Below are 21,984 nucleotides of genomic sequence, written 5' to 3'. Positions count from 1 at the left end.
TATATTTTTCATCTTCTTTTTATATACCTGCAACTAAACCTCCATGTCGCTTCCCAGCTATTTCCAAACTGGGACTCATTTCCTATTTCTAGCTTCCTCAAGTCAGAATTTAAGTTTCTTGAGGGCAATATTGCCCCGTTTGCTACAAGTTCCCAGTATCTGACACATAGGAATACTGAATAAATGCTTCACTTACTTATTCCTCATTTTATCCATTCATTCTCCTGCACTTGTCATGTTTACTTTTGCAATATTAATATTAGTGTATAGAGGGGATGAGGTCCTCCAGACGCCATTGTTGGCAGAACCCAGGATCACGGAGGTGTGCTTACTGTCTCCAAACAAAGCCTCCTTAATGAGATGCATGAGGCTCTTAAGGATTCAAGAATCCACACTGGAAAAACCAGGTCGGGGATCAATGCCTGTTGGGTTCCAATAGACCATTGAGTCAGGTCTGCTGATATCTAGAACTTAGCTATTGTAGTGAACCACAGGCTTGTGCAAGACTGAATTAGTGGAAAAGGTATTGGAGTTGGAAGACCTGGGATAGGACTATCTCTGATACTTCCTAGCTGTGAGACTCAGTGCTTAACTTCTAGGGCCTTGGTTCCCTTATTTGTAAAACAAGGGATTTGGTCTCACTGGTTTCTAAAGATCCTTTTGGGTTTCTAAAGATCTGTGGTCCTATGACTAAAGGGAAGCCAGCATTTGGGAGAAGTCATGACACTCCTTTGAAACATCTCCATTTAATCTCTAAAAGAAAAACCTGATTTTTTTTTTATTACTGATATTTTTCTGGTCATACCACATCACTATGAATCTGGGAACATCATTTCCAAAGAATTTAATTTGTGAGAAAACGGAAGGGCATAGGGGAGACAAAGAGAGTATACAAATGGGCTGAAGCATATTACCAAAGACAGCTGGTGTTCAAGGAGTGTTATATTCAATAACAACAAATCAAGCATTTTATTAAGTGCTTACTATGTGTCAGGCATTGTGTTAAGTGCTGGGTAGACAAAAAAAGGCAAAGAATAGACTTTGTTTTCTCAGTCTAATGGGGGAGACACCATGCAAACAATATGTGTGAGTGTGTGAGTGAGTGTGTGTGTGTGTGTGTGTGTGTGTGTGTGTGTGTGTAGGATAAACAGAGACAATCACAGAGAGAAGGCACTTGCATTATGGGCATTGGAAAATGCCTCTCATATAAGGTAGAATTTTTAGCTTAAACAGGGAATCTAGGAGATTATTCTTCTAGAGAGGCATAAGGGACAGCCAGTGAAAAGGGCCAGAGTCAATAAGAAGATTGTGCAAGGAACAGCAGAGAGGCTGGTTCCATTGGATCATAGACCCATCCTGGAGGGCAGCATAAGGGATACCTACAGAGGAAATGTATGGTTCAAAAAAGAAAGGTAACTGCCTGCATTGTAAGATTGAGGTAGCAAAGCCATACTCATATCCACATAATGTTAAAGATCCATGGACAGTGTCTTTTCACACTGGCTAGAGGATTTATGGAAGAACAACAAGAATTATACGTGTTGAGAAGAAATGAATGAGTTGTCAGCTGCATGGTGGGAGGGCGTACCTCCAGCAAGATCACACAGCTAAAGAAATGGGAATGATCTGTGTCCACATATGTACATTTGTATTCAAACACAGTATCCATTGCTGGACCAGATGAAAATTCAGTGAGGGGAAGACTCATGTGTTATTTTTCCCTCCGATCTGTAACTTCATGCAGTAGGTAATTAGTTGGAACAGTGCTGTATCATGGGATGTGAAAGAAGCCAGAGGAAGAACAGGACTGAGATATCATCTCTGTCATTTGTAACTTGTTGACTCCGGTCAGTCTATTAACTCTTAGGGTCTCCATTTTCTCAACTGCAAAGAGAGGGGGTTCGACCAGATTGCCTCTCCAATCCCTTCTCAAGCTAAATCTATGATCCTATGAATAAGTGCTTTGTTCAATACAGATGAAGCAATAACAGTCACGTGCCTGATTTTCCTTCAGTCATGTGTTTCAGCTTAAAAAACAAGCCATGGGACTGAGACTTTAAAACTCTTAAAACACTTTAACCTCTACATAGCGGTTTTTCACAGGAAATTGATCAAAGGGACTATGATTCATGAAATAAGGGGATTGATTCACTGAAGACTTCACTTAATTAGGGAGGACATTTAAAATAAGATGTTCTACAAAACTCTTCCTATGTATCCTTTTTTTCTACTTATGTAAAGATAATATACAGATCCATACTTGAGTTAAGAGCTGGACTCCTCCTATGACCTGTCTTTAGCTTGTAAAGAAGCAGCCCCAGGTTTAAGACAAATGAGGCGAGGGAAAGGAGAGAACTATGCACTTGAACCTGGGAGAAAAAACAAATTCAGATATTTCTATGTTTCAAATTGGTAGAATATTTCATCCGTTGCTTATTACTGTAGGGAGAAGGAAGCCAGAGTCCAAAGGCAAGAGCTATCCTGGGAGACACAAATTACCTGCCGTTATCGTTCCTCCCCCCGAAATACCAACAAATGATGCACCTCCCTCTTCCCCTAAGAGCTCCCGAGAGAACAGAATCTCCTCCTGCTCCACATTAAGCTGCCTCGGAAATTCCAACAGACAGTTTGGAAGATCAAAGCTACAGCTACACTTTCTGAAAGATAACAGTCCAAAGGCCACTTCATAAAGCATCTCCTTGACAAGGCTACAGTTGTTCAACTGCTCAGAGTTTTATATTCGACTTGGCAAGGAGAGGTGGGTGTTTCCTGTACTTCCCAAAGCTTCCAGCTGTTAAGGGGTGGAGGAGGTTGTAGCTTTGGAGGCATTGAGATAGAGGAGCTGTTCCTTTATTTGTGTTTAGCTGGAAATATGGTGAGCATCTGGACTGAATACATCGAGAGGATAAAAGATTTTGCTTTGGGGAATCTCCACTGGGTTTTGCCAGCTGTTTTAGAATTAGCTATGTAAAACTCCATTGAATGATAATGGTGAAGGAAGGGACGTTTCAACTTATTTACTACAAATTGGGTGGAAGGACAAGGAAGATAAACATAATTTATTCTGAGTCTTTCATTCATAAGTTACTCATCATCTGTCAGACCCATAAGTGTTGCCCAAGATGGTTGACTATAAACCACACTTTAATTCTATTTAAGGACCATTTGAGTAACAGGATTGTGTAATGGAGAGAGAGGCAGCCTCATAGCCAGAAAGATCTGGATTGAAGTCTTAACTCTGACACATACTGTCTGTGTGACCTGATTAAATCACTTGGCACCTCAATTCCCTGGGCATCTCTAAGACTATATGTTTCGGGTCAGGTGCCCATTTGTGTTGGTGTAGAGAATTCCCTACTAGGAACTAGCCAGTGAAATACTGTTTAAACCAAAAATGTCTTGTCTAGAAAAAGAGAAACATTATTAAACAGTAATATATACTAGCTACTGAGGTACTGGTGACCTCTCACTGTTAAAGTCTAAATACAAGCTGCTTCAATGGACACATTTCTGTCTTGGGTATGTGTTGTTGGATCTGCAATCAGGAAGATCTAGGATTAAAATCCCTGCTATGCCCCAAATCCCACTTTCCATCATCCACCTGCATGTCTACACAGGAAATGGTCTCTTTTATGGAAAGCTGATCCCGATCCTCTTCAATGTTAGTGCTTGGTCACTCCTGAAATGATATGGTATTGACTTAAACTGTGTACATGTGGTATTCTCTAGTGACAATTTTTGCTACGGCAGGTTTGCTTTTGACCTTGTCTTTGTAGCACTAACACCTAACATGGTCACTCAGCAGATACCTACATGGACTTGAGCCCGTGCGATAAAAAGAGACAGATCTGAAGACATATTGGAAAGAATATTGGATGTTAAGCTAAAAGGTCTGGGCTAGGGTCAGAACTGTTCTACTTAGTAATGACCTCTCTGGGTTTCAGTTTGCTCATTTGCAAAAATACCCCTTTTGGCTTCTGATCCTAACACAAGACAGAGGACATAGGATTGAAAGGGAACTTTCAGGTTTTCTACTGACTAGTTTCTAATTTGCAACCAAAGACTCAAAATCATAGCACTGGAAGACATTTAGAATTCTCACCTTATAGAAATTTTGTTTGGCTTTCTAAGAAGTTTAAAACTGAAATGCAATCTTCTTTTTCTAAGAGGCTGTTAAAGAAATAGTCAATGCTATGCAAAAAGACTGTTTCCACATTAATTCCCTTGAATACTTGGGCTATTGCAAAGAAGAGGAATTATTCTCTTTGGTCCTAGAGGGTCAAATGTGATGGGTGGAAATTGTAAGGAGGCAAAGGCAAGAGTTCTGACTACTTGGAACCATCCCAAAGTGGAAAGGAACTGACTGTCTTGGGAGGTGGTGAGCTTCCATATTTCTGTTTAAGCAAAAGATGGATGAAAGCAATTATGGAAGATGCCACAGAGAAGATCTTTAGGCAATTAGAAGGCCAGAGAGGTGCTTTCTAGCCCTGAGATTGTGTTATTCAAGGAATAGCATTTGAGATTTGCTTTTGGAATTCTGAAATGGGATTTGTGAATGAATCCTCAAAAAATAAAAGAGTTTTTAGGGGAGATAATTACATTCTGCTCTGAAATGGCTTTTCCTTTTCATTGTCTTATGAGGAAACCATTATATGCAGCATTTGAAAGAAAATTGGTCCTTTACTTATGCATTAATTTTTAGCTTCCACAGAATACCTTCTAACTACTTGAGCCAATCAAAGAAAAAGTTTTGCTCTGATTTAAAGATAAATTGTGCTATGACCTATGTAAAATGCTAAGAGAAATTCTTCAAGTCTGACTTTATCCTATCATAATATAACCTAATGAGCTAATATAACTTTTTAATAAGAAATAGCATTTGTCTAAGGTCATCTGTGATAAACCTTTCTTTTTAAATCTCTTAATTGTGCTGTTCAGATCAACTATGTGAGATGACTGGAGCATTCTAGGATGATAAAAATTTTTTTTCTAATGAACATCCAGGTTGGTATCAAGATAGAATGTAAGCTCCTTGAAGGTAGGGGCTATTTCTCTTTCTTTTTATATTCTTTCTTTTTTTCTTTTCCTTCCTTCCTTCCTTCCTTTCTTCCTTCCTTCCTTCCCTCCTTCCTTCCTTCCTTCCTTTCTTCTTTCCTTCCTTCCTTCTTTCCTTCCTTCCTTCCTTCCTTCCTTCCTTCCTTCCTTCCTTCCTTCCTTCCTACCATTCATCCTTTTTTCTTCCTTTCTTCCTTTCTTCTAACCATCCTTCCTTCCTTTTTTCTCTCTTTCCTTCTTTCTCCCTCCCTCCCTTCTTTCTTCCTCCCTTTTTTCATCATTCCTCCAGTGCCTAACCTGACTTCTAACAAATGCTTGTTGATTGACTACAGTCATTTTAGCCAGGACATCTGCTTAATCCCAAATTTCATTCCCTGCTTTGAAAACAGATGCAATATCATCATTTGGTCAATCTCTTCACTTCTGACTCTATTTCATTCACCTCTCCCCTCTAATTATTAGCTAATGTCATTCAGAGAGATTCATTTGAGATTTTCTCCTAGGGTAAAGCTTTACGCATGCATCATTTTGATTAAGGAAAACTTCTAAGACATGCAAACACCTGAAACTTGGAAAGAACAGGATGCAAACACCCCATCCCCAATTCATGCCTTCCCCCTTGATCCCCCTTCCCCCCAAAAAAGGGGTTGGAAGAAATGCATTCATTGAAATCAGCAGTAATAGGGCAGAATATCAGATAGATCTCAGTTATTTTAAAGCTGCCGGGAACTCCTGTTCTCTCTGAGAACGGGAAACCAGCATTCTGTGTAGCATGGAGCTGTTCAGGAGGTTCAGCCACACGGCATTGCAACAAACAAACAAAATGAATTCAACAAGCCCATCCCGGAGATCGAAACTCCCCACCTGAGCTTTACTGCCCTCACCTGCTCCCCTTCTCTCCTCTCTCCCCAGAAGAAGGCACTTCACGGAAACGTCTGGGAGAGCCCTTGGACTTTATTTTGTTACACCCTCTAAACAAACAAAAACAAAAGAGAAAAGGTATAGAAAACAGGATTTTCAATTGGTTCCCAGAGTTCTGCTTCACGTGATCCCCTCCCTTTATGCCATAAACATGCCCCATGTCCCATCATTGTGCCTCCTTTTATAAAAGACTATTAAATACAAGCTTTGGGTTTTATTTTATGCTAAACCAGAGAACATGAAAGGGAATATATGCTCCGAGGGCACTTTAGCTATAGTCTGTGATTAGATCTCTTCATCCCAGAATAGAAGAAAGACTTTTCTTTTAATGAACATGCCTGTATTTGCATTTAATAAATGTAGATTGAATTGAGTAGAACCTATCTTTCATGTTGGCTAAAGAAAGAAATGGAGCTAAATTAGATTATCAATAATAACAAAAACGTATGTAATATAAATACATACATATATGTCGACAGATATGTACATATACATATGTATACATAAGTATGTATATATATGTCTATATACCATTACCTACCTTCTATCTACCTACTACCTACTTTCAAGGTTTGCTAAGCATTTTACATAATTATCTCATTTGTGTTATTATTATTCTTATTTTTTTAAAATGAGAAGCCTAAGACAGCCAGAAGTTAAGTGACTACATCACTTAAATGTTGAACTTCTATGAAATGAATGAATAGATGATGATGATGATGATGTTGATGATGGCAGCTTACTTTTATGCAAAGCACTTGACAAGGGAGAGGGAAGGCAGCATGACAATGTGGAGAGAGAACTGGATTCAGAGGAGATTTTCAGATTCTAATCCTTGCTCTGGCCTTTATAATCTGGGTGACTTTGGGCTTTACTTTGTACTTTACTCGTTTATAAAACAGAGGGGTGTGATCTATGACCTCTAAAGCCCCTTGCAGTTCTAAATCAATTATTTATGATAATCTCTAATAGACTGGGAATCTTTGGGAGACAGGGACGGTTCTTTTCTTTCTTTTTTTTTTTTTTAACCTCTTTTTGTATTCCCAGGTCCTAGTACAGTGCCTAACACATTTTGCTTTTGAGTCATTTCAGTCATGTCCGACTCTCTGTGATCCCACTTGGAATTTTCTTGGCAAAAATATCGGAGCAGTTTGCCATTTTCTGCTCCAGCTCATTTTACAGATGAGGAAACTGAAGCAAGGAGAATTAAGTGACTTGCCCAGGATCATATAACTACATTTGAACTCAAGGCCTCCTGACTCTGGGCTGGTGCTCTATCCATTGTACCATCTAGCTGCCCCACCTGGCACATAGCAGGGATTTAATAATCATCACAATCAAACTGTAAGGGAAGAGGATACATATCCATGCCTTAATTTAATAGATGAGGCAAAAGAGGCTCAGGAAGATTTAAATAATATGGCCAAGGTCAAGAGAGAGTGGAACTATCACTCAGGACTAGACCCAAGCTTTTTGATTTTAAGTTGAATGCTGTTTTCACCCCACAATTGTTTAATTTGAACCTGTGATTTCAGTGTTGGCTTATCTTCTTGCTGTAATAGCTAGTTTTAGAGTCTTGCCTCGGGGCATTGAGATTGTAAACCTTTTACACTCAGTCACATAACAAGTCAATGTAAAAGACAAAACTTGAACTGGGATCTCCCAGCAACAAAGGGGCTTTAACACATTTACTCATTTTTCTTGGTGCAGCTATTGTTGAATATCCAGCGAGATGGCACAGTGGAACAGGAAAAACTGGTTTCAAATCTGACCTCAGACACTGCCTTGTTGTGGGATTGTGTTTAATTTCTTTAACCTGTCTGCCTCAGTTTCCTGATCTATAAAATTGGGATAATAACAGCAATTATTTCCCAAGGCTATTGTGAGGTAAAGTGAGATAATAATTAGAAAGTGCTTAGTACAGTAACTGGTACATAGTAAGTTATTGTTTGTTGTTATTGGGGATTATTGTTGTAGTTGTTATTGTTGTGATTATTCCAGAATCTTGGACTCTACCATTTTAAACAGTGCAGAAGTCCCTGTCAAGCTTCTGGCCTCTGATGCTGATAGAGTTGAGTGACAGATAATTCAGATTATAAAGATCATCCAAGAAAGCAACATCACTAGTGTCCCTAATTCTGGCCCCATTTTTTTCCCCATTCAGATTCAAATAACCGAGTCCTGGGACAAAGCTATGACCTAGCTTCTCTCCCTAACAAAACCGAAGAAAAACAAATTCTTTTCCTGAAATAAGAACCTAAGAACTGCTCAATCAACACCATTTGAGGTTGTTCTAGTTTGTGTATGGCCAACTTTTTCTTTGAATTCTATGGATTCACTTTTTATCATTTCAATCACAAATTATGATTTCTTTCACCTGGGTAGGGGATCCCTAATGGGATCATAAGATCATAGAGTTAGGGCTTTGAGGTTATTAAGTTCAACCACATTATCTTACACACCAAGAAGCTCAGTCCCATACAGCATAAGTGACTTGTCCAAAGTCATAAAGCTCTCAAGGGTCAGAGATATGCAAGGAACCTAGGACTTCCAGATTCTATCCACCTTGCAAAACTCCCTCCAAGTGAAACCAACTGGCACTTAACAGGTAATTTGGGATCTTATGGCAAGTCCAGGAGTCTGGAGGACATGGCCACAAGTGAGGAGGTGTCAGAGGAGCTTGAAGCCCAAGTTTTCTTGACATCAAGGCCAACTGTCTGGGCTCTATAGCATTGGTCTTTCTCAATTACTTAAAACCTTGAAACATCTGCTGTGTTACAATAAGTCTTTTTTATTTGAACGTCATTATTTCAATAATATTAGATGCCAGGGCTTTATTAATGTTATTTTATCCAAATATTTTATCTGAATGTTAACCAATTCTTATTATTAAATATATTTTAAGAAGGTCATTAATGAACTGGAGAACATCTAGAATGAAGAGAATTAGAACAGGTTAATAGAGTTAGGGATTTTAACCTATAAAAGAGATAGCTGTTGGATAAGCTCACTTGTGTGATGTTCATTAGTGCTCTCTCTCTCTCTCTCTCTTTCTCTCTTTCTCTTTCTCCCTGTCTGTCTGTCTCTCTCTCTTTCTCTCTCCCTCTCTCTTTTACTCTGTCTGTCTGTCTGTCTCTCTCTCTCTCTTTTACTCTCTCTGTCTCTTTCTCTCTCTGTCTCTTTCTTTCTCTCTCTTTTTCTGTCTCTCTCTATATCTTTCTCTCTCTCTCTCTTTTTCTGTCTCTCTCTATATCTTTCTCTCTCTCTTCCTCCCTTCCCTGTTTTTCTCTGTCTCTGTCTTTCTCTGTCTCTGTATGAACAAAAAAGTTTCCATATAAGTAAAACTTTCAAGAGAAAAAAACAGGAAAATATGAAAAGGCACATCAGATGAAACAAAGATTTGATAAAATGAGAGAGAGAGAAAGAGATAAAAACAGGAAGGGAAAGAGGGAAGGAAGAAGGGATGGAGAGAGAGAGAAAGAAATAGAGAGAGACAGAGACAGAAATAGAGAGACACAGACAGAGATAGACAAAGAGACAGATGGAGAGAATCCAGGACTCCAGAGTACAGGATAAGGACAAAATCATGGATCTGCAGGGATTTACTGGGCAAAGAACCTGTGAGGTACCAAGACCAGTGGAACTGTGCCTCCCAGAGACAGATGCAGAAATCCGACTGAGGCTAAGGGTGGAGCATCATCCCAGTTCTGGGTCCAGCTCCCTATCCTGGGCCAGGGATTTTTCAGAAAGAAGAGAGGGGGACTAGAATCCAGGTAACTTGCAGCAGGGCAGAGACATTCTAAGAATAGCAGAGAAAAGCTCAGTGTTTATTTAAGCTGGTCAAGAGTACAAAAAGAGACTAACAGAATAGGTTAGAAACATGAGCAAACAGAAGAAAGTTTTTAATATAATGAAGAAGTACTAAGAGTAAGGGGGAAACTCAGACTCCCTTAATCAGTACAAGTAGAGCCCTGGGAGGGGTGGCAAGGAAGAATGGATGATCCACAAAAAACTCCAAGAGTAAATGGAGGCTAGAAAGAAAGACTGATATAAAGATGGAGAGATAGATAAAAAGATAAGTAGTAAGATAGATGATATATATGTGCAGATAGATATACGGTCATGAATAAATAGATGGATAAATAGAAAGATAGTTGAATAGATACAGGTGGATGGTTGATAAATAGCTCCTAGATAGGAGGTGAATGATTTGATACATGATTTCAAAGATTCATGATAAGAGATTAGATGGATAAGATAATAATAGATAGATGTTAGGGCATTTATTGTTTAGTTGGCTATGTTGTTTTGAGGATTCATTTTGGATCTGCTTTGACCAGATGGTTGTTACGCTTCCTTCTAATTATGAAATTCTGTGATTCTGCAATTCACTCACAGGCTTTTTACTCCCTGGACCATCTCTTTTTTCCCAGACATTTTCAGGTCTCCTCCCTTCATTTTTTCATGACCATCAAATAATTTTAATTTATTCCCATAATTTTTAGACTCTGCATTAGGAAAAAGGTGCTTGGCAGGAATACAAGAAACTAAGGAAAACAAACTAACTCACGATCGACAAAAAGTCATAGACAGAGTGGGTAGTCAGCAATTCCTCTGCCTCCCTCTGCAGAACATCCCTGGGAATTGCATGGGAAAACATTCTTCGCTGGAAGTCTATGAATGCGCTAAGCCCCAACGCTCTGTTCACCAGGAGGAAGGAAACTTGCATGTATTGGTGTACACTCACAATTTGACACAAAAGCTTGAACCACGCTGCTCTCGGAAATATTTTGATTTCTTTCCAACCCTTCCCTCATCTGTGAACACTGCCAGTTTCTCTGTTTGAGGAACAGACCGTTTTGGCTCCAGCAAAAAAACTGATAGTACTTCCTCCAGAATCAAAAGTCACCAAATAATAATTTGATCTCTTGGGTAAAGTTGTTTCGGACCTAAACATAAAGTTCGTCAAAGCAGTTTAGACTCAGAGTCAAGAAAAACTGGATTCAAGTCATGTCTCACACAAGTCATTGCCCCTTTACCCAATAAAAGAACAATGGACTGGGTTAAGGGATGTAGATTCATATTCCAGCTGTTGCCATAATCCATGTGATTTTAAATAAAATATCTGGGCCTATATGTAAAATAAGGATGTATGTATGTCATGTCCTAGATGGTCCCTTCAGGTATAAATCTGTGATTACACTGGAGTGGGGGATAGGGACCGAGGAAATCAATCAATTGTAGGCCCCATTCAGATCTTTCTTGGTAAAGTAAATGCCCTTTTTGGAAGTTCTTTATACTAATTAAATCATGACTAATCCAACCAAAAAAAAAAAAAAGGAAGAGAAAAAGAAAAAACCTCCTCTTGTGAAGAGAAAAGTAAAGGTAGAGTAAACAATCCAGGTCCCAGATTCAGAAAGAACTGGCTCCAAATTCCCCCTCTCCACAGTGGCTGTGTGACGATGGGCAGGCTACTCAACCTCTCGGACCTCCAAGACAACTTGTGAGTAGAAGTTGTGGGAAGATGCTGACCTGTGTTGAGAGAGGGAGTTTCCCCACCAGGAGTTATTATACCAATCTAATTAGGTCTGGTCCCAAAAGAAATAATAAAAGGAGTTCTTATAATAAAAAAGGGGTGTGTGTTGGGGGGCAAGGTAGGTTAGAAAGAAAGAAAATCATTAGACTAAAGAAGCGGCTCTCAGGGAACAGGAAGTTCCTGGAGTCCTTCCTTCAGCTCATCAAGCCATCCCACCTAATCCCATCTTTAAAGTATCATTCAGCGTGTTTAAGCATCTGCTGGAGGCAGTGAATCTTGCTTCTCTTTTTGCCTAATGAGCAGAACTTTGCCTGTTCAGAAGCTCCGACGGGCATCTCAGGGCCAATCTGACAGCAGGGGGTCGTTGCCATAACAACGGACAGCGCCTGTGAATTCTGAAAGGGCCCCGAGTAGCTGTTTGGGAAATGGTTATTGAGGGGAAACTTGCAAAGGAATGGCTGCCTCAGCCAGCAGATGACCCGGGCCCCCCCTACCCACAGCTGCAGGCCCCTGCACTGGCCTTGAAGGGCAGAGAAAGCCCCATCAGCCACCCCGGAGAACAGGTGGAGCCCCTCCACAGAGGGCCCTCCCCAGGCAGCGGCTCTGAAGGAGACAATTGTCCTAATGAACCTCAGACCTCGGGGGCGAGCCATCTTTAGTCACCATGAAGAAAGACTATGATTTCCTAATCTTTTCAGAGTCCCCAGATCCTCTCATGCATTTAAAATAACCGTATTTATTCTGGATGTGCTTTTATATGAACACTCCTTTGATAGGAAGTAAGAGTTCTTGAGAGCAGGGACTGTTTCATAAGCTTCCTGTACCCTCAGCACCTGGTATTGCCCAGCACATAGTAGGTGCTTAAATAAGCACCAACTGGGCATGCTACATTTGTGTGAGAAGGAGGGGGAATCAATCCTTTATTCTGTGAGGGCTACGTCTTACCCCCTTCCTTTGCCCTGTTATCTGGTGAAAAATCATAGAATTGTGACCTTCTCGGCCTTGGAGATGCGGCTCAAGTGCTACTTTGACAGGAACATTTTCCTAATCGCTGCCACTCCCAGATGCTGTGGGATCCACAGAACTCCTTCATATAATTTTGGATTTGTTCACTTAAAATTTATTCTGCCTATCGTTGATATGGATTTGCAGTTTCTTGCTTCAGAATGCAAGCTCTTTGTGAATAGGGATCATTTCGCTCTTTGTATGTGTGCCTGGCACAGAACCTGACACGTAGTAGGCACTTAATAAGCAGCTAGATGACATAGTGTATGGAACACTAGATTTAGCATTACCAAGAACTGAATTCTTTCTTAGAATGAAGGGACCTTGGACAAGACCCTGAATCTCTCTCATCAGTAAAATGGGAATTCTTCCTAAGAATTGTGGGACGTTGGACAAGATAAGAACCTCTCTCATCTGTAAAATGGGAATTCTTCCTTAGAATGGTGGGACATTGGACAAGATGCTGAACCTCTCTCATCTGTAAGATGGGAATTCTTCCTTAGAATTGTGGGATGGTGGACAAGAAGCTGAATCTCTCTCATCTGTAAAATGGGAATTCCTCCTTAGAATGGCAGGACCTTGGACAAGACCCTCTCTGATCTGTAAAATGGAATTCTTCCTTAGAATTGTGGGACTTTGGCCAAGATGCTGAACCTCTCTCATTTGTAAGATGGAAATTTTTCCTTAAAATGGTGGGATATTGGACAAGATGCTGAACCTCTCTCATCTGTAAAATGAGAATTCTTCCTTGGAGTGGTGGGGCATTGGACAAGATGCTGAACCTCTCTCATTTGTAAGATGGAAATTTTTCCTTAAAACGGTGGGACATTGGACAAGATACTGAACCTCTCTCATCTGTAAAATGAGAATTCTTCCTTGGAATGGTGGGACATTGGACAAGACGCTGCACCTCTCTCCTCTATAAAATGGGAATAATAAGAACTATTTTCCAGGATGGTTGTGAAGATCAAATGAGACAATATATATGTAAAGTGCTTTGCAAAGCTTGCCATCATTATTGATGAATACTGACTGACCCATGACTTGTCTGGACATCAAGTCCATTCCTTTCGTTTAATAGATGAAGAAAATGAGAATCAGAGAAATGAAGTGTTTATTTAAGGTCACTCAGACACACTAAGGAGCAGAGCTGGGATTTGAACCCCTAGGTAAGCCTGCTTCAGTCCCAAAATTCTAGAAAAATGCCAAGTGTATGGCTAGGATGGTGAAGCTTCCCGTCTTCCAAACCTCCCAAAGGCTATCCCATTGGCGACCTGCCTTTGATCTCTCCACAGCTACTCAAAGGTCTGCATCTGATGAAAGCTTTCTTGCAGCATACTTCTCCCTCCCGTTTTTTTCCCCCTTTCCTTCCCCCGGGACGGGTGTTTAAAACAAACGTAGCCATGAGCTACTTGGAAGAGGCTGCTGCCAGAGCAGATGGAAGGAGGGAGATGTGTACATGAGATCGGCGGCGCCACGTTCTCATTGTCGCCACTGTGGGAATGAGTACAGGAAGGGAGTGGGTGCAACTTCCCAGAGAGGCACACATGTGGTCAGCCCTTCCATGGACAAAAACTCAACAAAACAATGTGTGTGGGGGTGGGGAGAAGGAGGGGCAGTTAGCACGACCCGTGCTTGATTTTCACATTCATCTATGTGTTTGTCTGAGTCTCTTCTCTATCCCCCTCATTCAGGCTTTGTATCCACATGTATTTATTATACACTATTCTACTCAACATCAAGGCAGGGGAAAAACGTGATGTCAACAGAAATCACTTGTTTTCATGAACAGGGAATAATGAGGAAGCCCCAACACATGGTGAAATTTCTAAAAATGTATATTCCTGTATTTAGTGTTTGGAGCTCATGGGAGGGAGACCTTCTGAAAGATGCTGGTCCATGGAGATTTCCACACATCTTTCTCATGTCCTAAGTGCCATCTCACCAGCACAGAACATCAGGAAACAAATCCTAGAGAGTGGGAATTTACAGATGGAGAAACTGAGGCACTAGGATATTAAATAACTTGCTTATAGTCACATGGCTGGTAAGTATCTGAGGAAGGAGTAGAAGTGAGTCTAATCCCTTCATCTTACAAATGATAAGAACATCCACTGAGAGCTTATGAAAGGCAACTCCTTCACTTTATAGATAAGGAAATGGAAGAGCAGAGAGGTTAATTAAATTGCCCAGAAATACACAGCTAGTGAAATAACTGAACAATACTTGTCTGAGGTGGGAATCAAAATCAGATCTTCTTGAATCTACTCATTATATCACCTTTTTCAAATGCTTCCCATACTGATCTTTAGCAATGAGGGTCAAAAAAAAATGAATATTTTCAGCAGGGGCAGAGAAGGCAGATCAAATTTTCTGTCTCAGAATCAAAAGATGACCCATTGTTGTTATTTCATTTCTCTGTGACCCTATTTGGGGGTTTTACCAAAGATAGTAGAGTGGTTTGCCATTTCCTTCTCCAACTCATTTTACAGATGAGGAAACTGAGGCAGACAGGATTAAGTCATTTGTTCACAGTCTAATAAGTATCTAAAACCAGATTTGAACTCAATAAAATCATTTCAAATGAAGACTCAACTCCAATTCTGAGAAGGAAAAGGGTAAAAAAAATTTTTTTTTCCTGGAAAGAATCCTTTTTGGCAAGGTAGTACCAAAGCCACCGAGAATGCAAAGAGGTAACTCACTGTTCTCCTGGGGAGAGAGGATATTACTTGCTTATTTGGGGGCTCCTCTATTGAAGCTCTTGCCTGAGTAATGGAGAACTCACTAAGTCAACACATTTCTCTTCACTGCCCAATGTGCATAATAACTTAGCTGGCTCCAAGTGACAGCATCCTGAGGTCTTTGCCAGAATAATTTGGCAGTGCTGGGAAAATAGTGGCTCTTAGCTGATCCCCAAGTCAGCTCATGCTCCCTTTTGAACCTTTGTGAAAGTGACAGAGGAAACAGCTGAGTTCTCTTTCCCAGGCCTTTTTTGCCTTCACCACACACATGTTTGGAGCCAAAGGAAATGCTGCTTGCCATCTATCCGCATGACACCACGCCGAGGTGTTAAGGAGAAAGAGACACATGGTCCCAGTCTCTGAGGCTGTGAAAAGGACAATGGGACTACCGGCTCCGAGGCGGAGGAGCTCGCCTTCCAGTGAACTTTCTCTGTTGTAAAACACAAGAAAAACCAACTCGTATCTCTTTCTAGCTTTGCTATTTGAAATGGGAAGGGCTCACTGATCTCTTAGGCTCAGTCTCCAGGTGACTCTGGGTAAGTCACTTTACATCAAATTTATCGGGCAGTGAGATGGATCAATGGTGAGTCTGGAATCAGGAAGATTTGAGTGGAAATCCAGCCTCAGAGTAGCTGTGTGAGCCTGGGCAGATCATAGGAATAAGTTACTTAATGTTGCCTCAGTTTCTTTATCTGCAAGATGGGTTGCAGGAAGAAAAGGCAAACCATTCTAGCAGATTATAGGGATGAATCACTTAATTTTGCCTCAGTTTTCTGATTTGTAAAATGGATCGCAGGAGGAAAAAGCAAACCATTCTACAAGATCATAAGGATGTCATTTAATGTTGCCTCAGTTTCTTTATCTGTAATCTGGATTGCAGGAAGAAAAGGCAAACCATTCTAGCAGATCATAGGGATGAGTCACTTAATTTTACCTCAGTTTCCTGATTTATAAAATGGATCGCAGGAGGAAAAGGCAAAGCACTCCAGAATCTTTGCCAATAAAACCCCTAAATGGGGTAACAGAAGGTCAGATCTGACTGAAATGACTGAACAATTCTTGTAAAAGACTCAGCACAATGGCTGGCACGTAGCATGCGCTATAGAAATGCTCATTCTCTTCCCTTTCCCTGAGCCTAAGTTTCCTCCTGTGTATACTGAAAAGGTTCAGAGAAAGCCTGGTGCTATTTTTCACCTGCGTGAAAAGGATGCTGAGACTGGAGTTTCAGAGATCTGAGTTCTTGTCACAATCTGGATCAGCATTTCTGAAACTTTTTCAACTCGTGACCCTTTTACATCCAAGAAATTTTTCTGAGACCCCAGGTATATAGGTATATTTAAAAGGTATACACACAGACATTTATTGGTAATAAATCATAATTCTGTGACCCCCACATTCAGTTATAAGACCCCATATGGGGTCATGACCCACAGTTTAAGAAGCTGGGATCTAGATGATATTGGGAAAACTTTGTTTAAGTCTCAGTTTACTTTGCTCTAAAATGAATGGGGTTGCATTTCACGGTCTCTGAGTATCCTTTCAGTCTGAAACTATGATTCTGTGACAAGATAATCCCCTGAAGTCCCTTCTAGTGCTAACATTCTTGGAACTGATGATGAGAATTTTTGGATCTGGACTGTGATTACATTGGTTTAGGGATTCCTGGAAAGGAAATACTCTTTGCCAGTGCCAACAGGCACTGGTTCTGTAATTCCAAGTCTCTGAAAGTTGTCTGAGATACTGAGAGGGTCAATGACTAGCCCAGGTTCACACAGTTAGTAGTGACACGTGAACCCATGGCTCCCTGACTCTGAAGTCAACCCTGTATGTTTCATCTCTATGATGACCATATGAACCATGACATTCTGGATTTCTGGACACACTCGATTAGATCTCCTGGAAATCTCTCTGCCATTATTTACCCTCAATTATACAAACACCCAAAAGCTTTTGCTGATCTCTGACTGTTTGAATGGAATAAGCTGAATTGCTTCAGGTTTTTTGAATTGTCAACATATTAATGTTTTAGGAACTTAAGGAGAACTGAAATCTAATGCTGTCTTTGGGAATGTATTCCACCTGACTATAGTGATTTAAAAGGTGGACTCAGAATTTCTTTCTTCCAGATTCTATTATTTTATCTGTGAGGAAACTCTCAATGCAGAAGCTTCTTCTATACATGCACACTGGCGACTCATCTGAAACTGAGCTGTCTGAATCGAAACATAAGCGAGTGCAAGGGATAATGTTGTAAAAAATTACCCTGGCATGGATTCTGTCAATACAAAGTTATTATTAAATAAAATAAAATTAAAATTAAAAAAAAAAAGAAACTGAGCTGTCTGGAACATTCACAGGAATACATGGCCAATAAGTCTCAAAATCAGCACTTGAACCTAGCTCTTTCTCTGAAGTCACCTCAACCTATTGGGCCATACTGCTTCTTATGTCAAACTACTTAGACAGAATTAGGCCTAGATTATTAATTATATATAATAATTTATATTATATTATATTTATAATTATATTTAATTATATTCTTAGAGCAGAGATTACCCTGGAGACACCAACCAAGTGTGGAGTCTTGCCTAGGTCACAAAGCTAGGTCTTCCTGACTCACAGTGACACTTTTGGTGTGCTGGTGATTTCTAATGTAGACACCAAACAATGGACTTGTTCACATTTCCTAAATCGATTCTTTGCCCACATTTAGAACACCAATGTTGTCATTGCTTTCCAGGCCATCACTCCTCCTCTGACTTGATTTTCCTTCCATCATGTTCTCAGTGCTGCACTGTTCTTTGTTGAACCCTTTGCTTCAACCTTTTGCTTATTGTCTTGCCAAATCTTAGCCCAGAATCATTGTCACCACTGAACTTCCTCTGCTCCTACTCATGAGCTATTGATAAATGGGGATAAAAGTGGTAGAAGGAAAATTGGGAAAAAATAAGTGATGAAAGAAAATTATGAAAAGAAAATGAAGAACTTGGTGAAAGAGATGCACATGAGTGCACACACATACACTTGAAGAAAATCACATCATAAAAACCAAAATTGGTCTAATGGTAAAAAGACACAAAAATTCACTGAAGAAAATAATTGCTTAAAAAACGGAATAGGCCAAAAGGAAAAGAAGGGACAAAAATTCTCTAAAGAAAATAAAAAATCTTCTTTAAAAGCAGAATTGATCAAATGGAAAAAAAATACAAAAAAGTACAAAAGCTCACTGAAGAAAATAATTCCTTAAAAATTAGAACTGGGAAAGTGGAAGCTAATAACTCCTAAAATCTCAAGAAACAATAAACCAAAGTCAAAAGAATGAAAAGGTAGAAGTAAATATGAAATATCTCATTGGAAAAACAACTGAACTAGAAAACAGATTGAAGAGAGATAATTTAACAAGTATTGGACTACCTAAAATCATGAGCAATCAAAAATCTAAACATCCTATTTCAAGAAATTATTAAGGAAAACTGCTCCAAAATCATAGACAATAGAAAATAGAAAAGGAACAGGTCCACTAATCACCTCCTGAAAGAGGTTCTAAAATGAAAATTCCCCAAGGATGAATTTCCAGAGTTTCCAGCTCAAGGACAAAATACTTTAAGCAGCTAGAAAGAAACAAATCAAAAACTGTGAAAAAGCACAAAACTGCTTTCAAAAAGTGGAGGGTTGGAAAATGATACTCTAGGAGACAAAGATCTTTCTAGGACCATAACCAAGAATCAGCTACCCAGAAAAAAAAAAAAAAACTGAGTAGAATACTTAAGTTGGGAAAAAATAGATAATAAATAGAAGACTTTTTAACAATTCCTGACGAAAAGACCAGAGGCTTAATAATAGAAAATCTGAATTCAAACAGAATTCGAAATGCATTAAAAAGTAAACATGACAGTATAATCAGAAGGGACTCAATAAAGTTATACTGTTTCCATCCCTATGTGGGAAGATAATACATGCAATTCGGAACAATTTTAACATTAATAGGCCAGTTAGGAAGCTATAAAGACAGGGAGGATAGGTATGAATTGATTATGTTGAGATGATTTCTTTAAAAAAAAAAGAGGGGTGAGAAAGAGTTATGTTTTGGGAGAAGGGGAAGAGAAAGTTGGAGTGGGATTTTTTTTCCCTAAAAGAGGTGTTCAAGAAAGAACTTTGATGGAAGAAATTGGGGGGCGTTGGTAGCCAATGCTTGAACCTCACTCTCATTGGAATTGGTTAAGAGGGAAGAATATATACACAAACATCTGTATGGGTTTAACAATATGTTGTATACAAGAGACATACTTGAAACAGAAATGCACACAGAATTAAAATAAAGGGCTAGAGCAGACTCTTATGTTTCACTGAAAATACAAGAGGTCCAAGCTATCAATCATGATCTTAGACACAGCAAAAACAAAACAAAACAAAACAAAACACAAAAAAACCCCAGACTGGGGCACCTCGGTGGTGCAGTGGATAGAGAACCAGCCCTGAAGTCAGGAGGACCTGAGTTCAAATATGGTCTCAGACACTTAATACTTCCTAGCTGGGTGACCCTGGGCAAATCACTTAACCCCAATTGCCTCAGCAAAAAAACAACCAAAAACTGAAACAAACAAAAAAAAAAAACCAGATTTACTTAAATGAGATAATAAAGAAAACTACATATTGCTAAAAGATACCACAGACAATAAAGTAATATCAAAAAATGTTAAGGGCAAATTTCTCTGATAAAGGCCTAATATCTCAAATGAGTCAAATTTGTAGCAATAAGAACCATTCCCCAAATGATAAATGGTCAAAGGAAATATATATGCAATTTTCAGAAGGAGAAATCAAAACTATAGTCATATGAAAAAAATGCTCTGTCACTATTCATTAGAGAAATGCAAATTAAAATAACTGAAGGTACTCTTCACACATATCAGAAATGACAAATGCTGGAGGGCAGGAAGGGAAATATGTATATCAGTAAACTATTGGTGGAGTTGTAAACTCATTAAATCATTCTGGAGAACAATTTGAACTAATTATGCCCAAGGGCTATAAAACTTTGACCCAACAATACCTAGGTTCCATACCACTAACAAATCAAAGAAATATAAGAGACATATATATTTATAGCAACTCTTTTTGTGCTGACAAAGAATTGGAATTTGAGGGGATGCTCATCAGTCCCGGAATAGCTGAACAAATTATGACATTTCATTGAGATGGAATACTATTATGTGGTAAAAAATGACAAGGGCAGGGCATCTAGGTGGTACAGTGGATAGAGCACCAGGCCTGAAGTCAGGAGGACCTGAGTTCAAATCTGGCCTCAGATACTTGACATTTCCTACCTGAGTGACCCTGGGCAAGTCACTTAACCCCAATTATCTCAGCAAAAACAAACAAACAAATAAATAAAAGAAAATAAAAATAAAAGAAGTGACAAGGGAGTGGTTTTAGCAAAAACAAAACAATTATGGCAACACCTATATGAACTGATACAAAGTAAAGTGAGAAGAACCAGAAAAATCATTGTGCACAGTAATAGTAATGTAATGATGATCAGTTGTGAAATATGTGGCAACTCTGATCAATACAATGATTCAAGACAATTCCAAAGGATTCATCATGGAAAAATTCTCTGATGTTTCCAGAGAGAGAACTGATAAAGTATGAATGAAATTGAATTTTAATTTTCTTGCTTTGTTTATTTTTCTTGCTTTTTTGTGATCTGGCTAATATGGAAATGTTTTGCAGGACTTCATATGCATAAATGATGTCATTTTGCTTGCCTTCTCAGTAGGTGGAGATAGTGAGAGGCAGGAAGAGAATTTAGAATGCTAAATTTAGAAAGGATGTTAATAAATAAATGTTTTTGTTTTTTTTAAGAAAAAGAAAGTATTGTCTGAAATCACTGTCTCCACTTTTTTTCATCTCACTCACTTTGTGATCTGCCTTTTTACCTCATCACCTTATTGAAATTACCCTCTTGGGACAGCAAGATAGCACAGTGGATAGAGTACCAGCCCTGAAGTCAGGAGGACCTGAGTTCAAATTCAGCCTCAGACATGTAACACTTCCTAGTTGGGTGATCCCAGGCAAGTCACTTAACCCCAACTGCCTCAGAAAAAAAAAAAAAAAAGAAATTACCCTCTCCTGTTTTTTTCAGCCTCACTGGGCAGTCTTACCTGGCCTCTGAACCAACCTGATACACTGGCCTTCCTTCTATAGCTCAGGTATGGCTCTCCCCTCCCCATATTCCTTACTGCCTGCCTCCATGCCCACAGTGCACCTGTCCTATACTTTTATTTTATAGAGTCCATCTTTGCCTTCAAAATACAAATCAATCACTGCCTTCTCTAGACCTTTTCTGATCCTCCTACCTGTTAGTATTCTTCTAGTCTCCCTTGTATTGAACATTTTGCATCTATTTAGTTTGTCAGTTACTTCACTCGATCCTCACAAGAGCACTGTGGGCAGCCACCATTTTTGGCCCCATTTTACAAACGGGGAACCTGAAGTGCAGAGAGGTGGAGGGATTTCCCAAGTATCATACAGTTCATTTCCTTAAACACATCTCCCCTATTTTATAACCAAAGCTAAAAATGTTCCTCTCTGCAAGTCATTTGGAAGCAGGCTTGAGCTCCAAAGTAATTGAAGCTTAAATCTACCAATAAAAGAAAACCCTTTGTCTTATTCTAGTGAGGGCTACATTGTCAGGTCAATTAAGTTTATGCTATAGGCCTTTCT

General features: G+C 39.4%; 1 protein-coding gene across 3 annotated transcripts in view; it reads right to left on the bottom strand.

The window, feature by feature from the left end:
• PTPRG (protein tyrosine phosphatase receptor type G) overlaps window positions 1-21,984 on the bottom strand; it is a 786,314-nt gene that overhangs the window by 81,219 nt on the left and 683,111 nt on the right. For 2 of the 3 annotated variants that reach the window (XM_051980013.1, XM_051980023.1), the window contains exon 14: window positions 5,940-6,026. The exons of the other annotated variant lie outside the window; for it this stretch is intronic. In XM_051980013.1, coding sequence (XP_051835973.1) covers window positions 5,940-6,026 — 87 coding nt within the window. The remainder of the gene's footprint in view (window positions 1-5,939; window positions 6,027-21,984) is intronic. 3 annotated transcript variants of the gene reach the window in all.

The sequence above is a fragment of the Antechinus flavipes genome, chromosome 1, assembly GCF_016432865.1.
Source record: "Antechinus flavipes isolate AdamAnt ecotype Samford, QLD, Australia chromosome 1, AdamAnt_v2, whole genome shotgun sequence".
NCBI classification, from domain to species: Eukaryota; Metazoa; Chordata; class Mammalia; order Dasyuromorphia; family Dasyuridae; genus Antechinus; species Antechinus flavipes.
The sequence above is the reverse complement of the archived record's forward strand: the minus strand, read 5'-3'. Positions and strand labels throughout refer to the sequence as shown.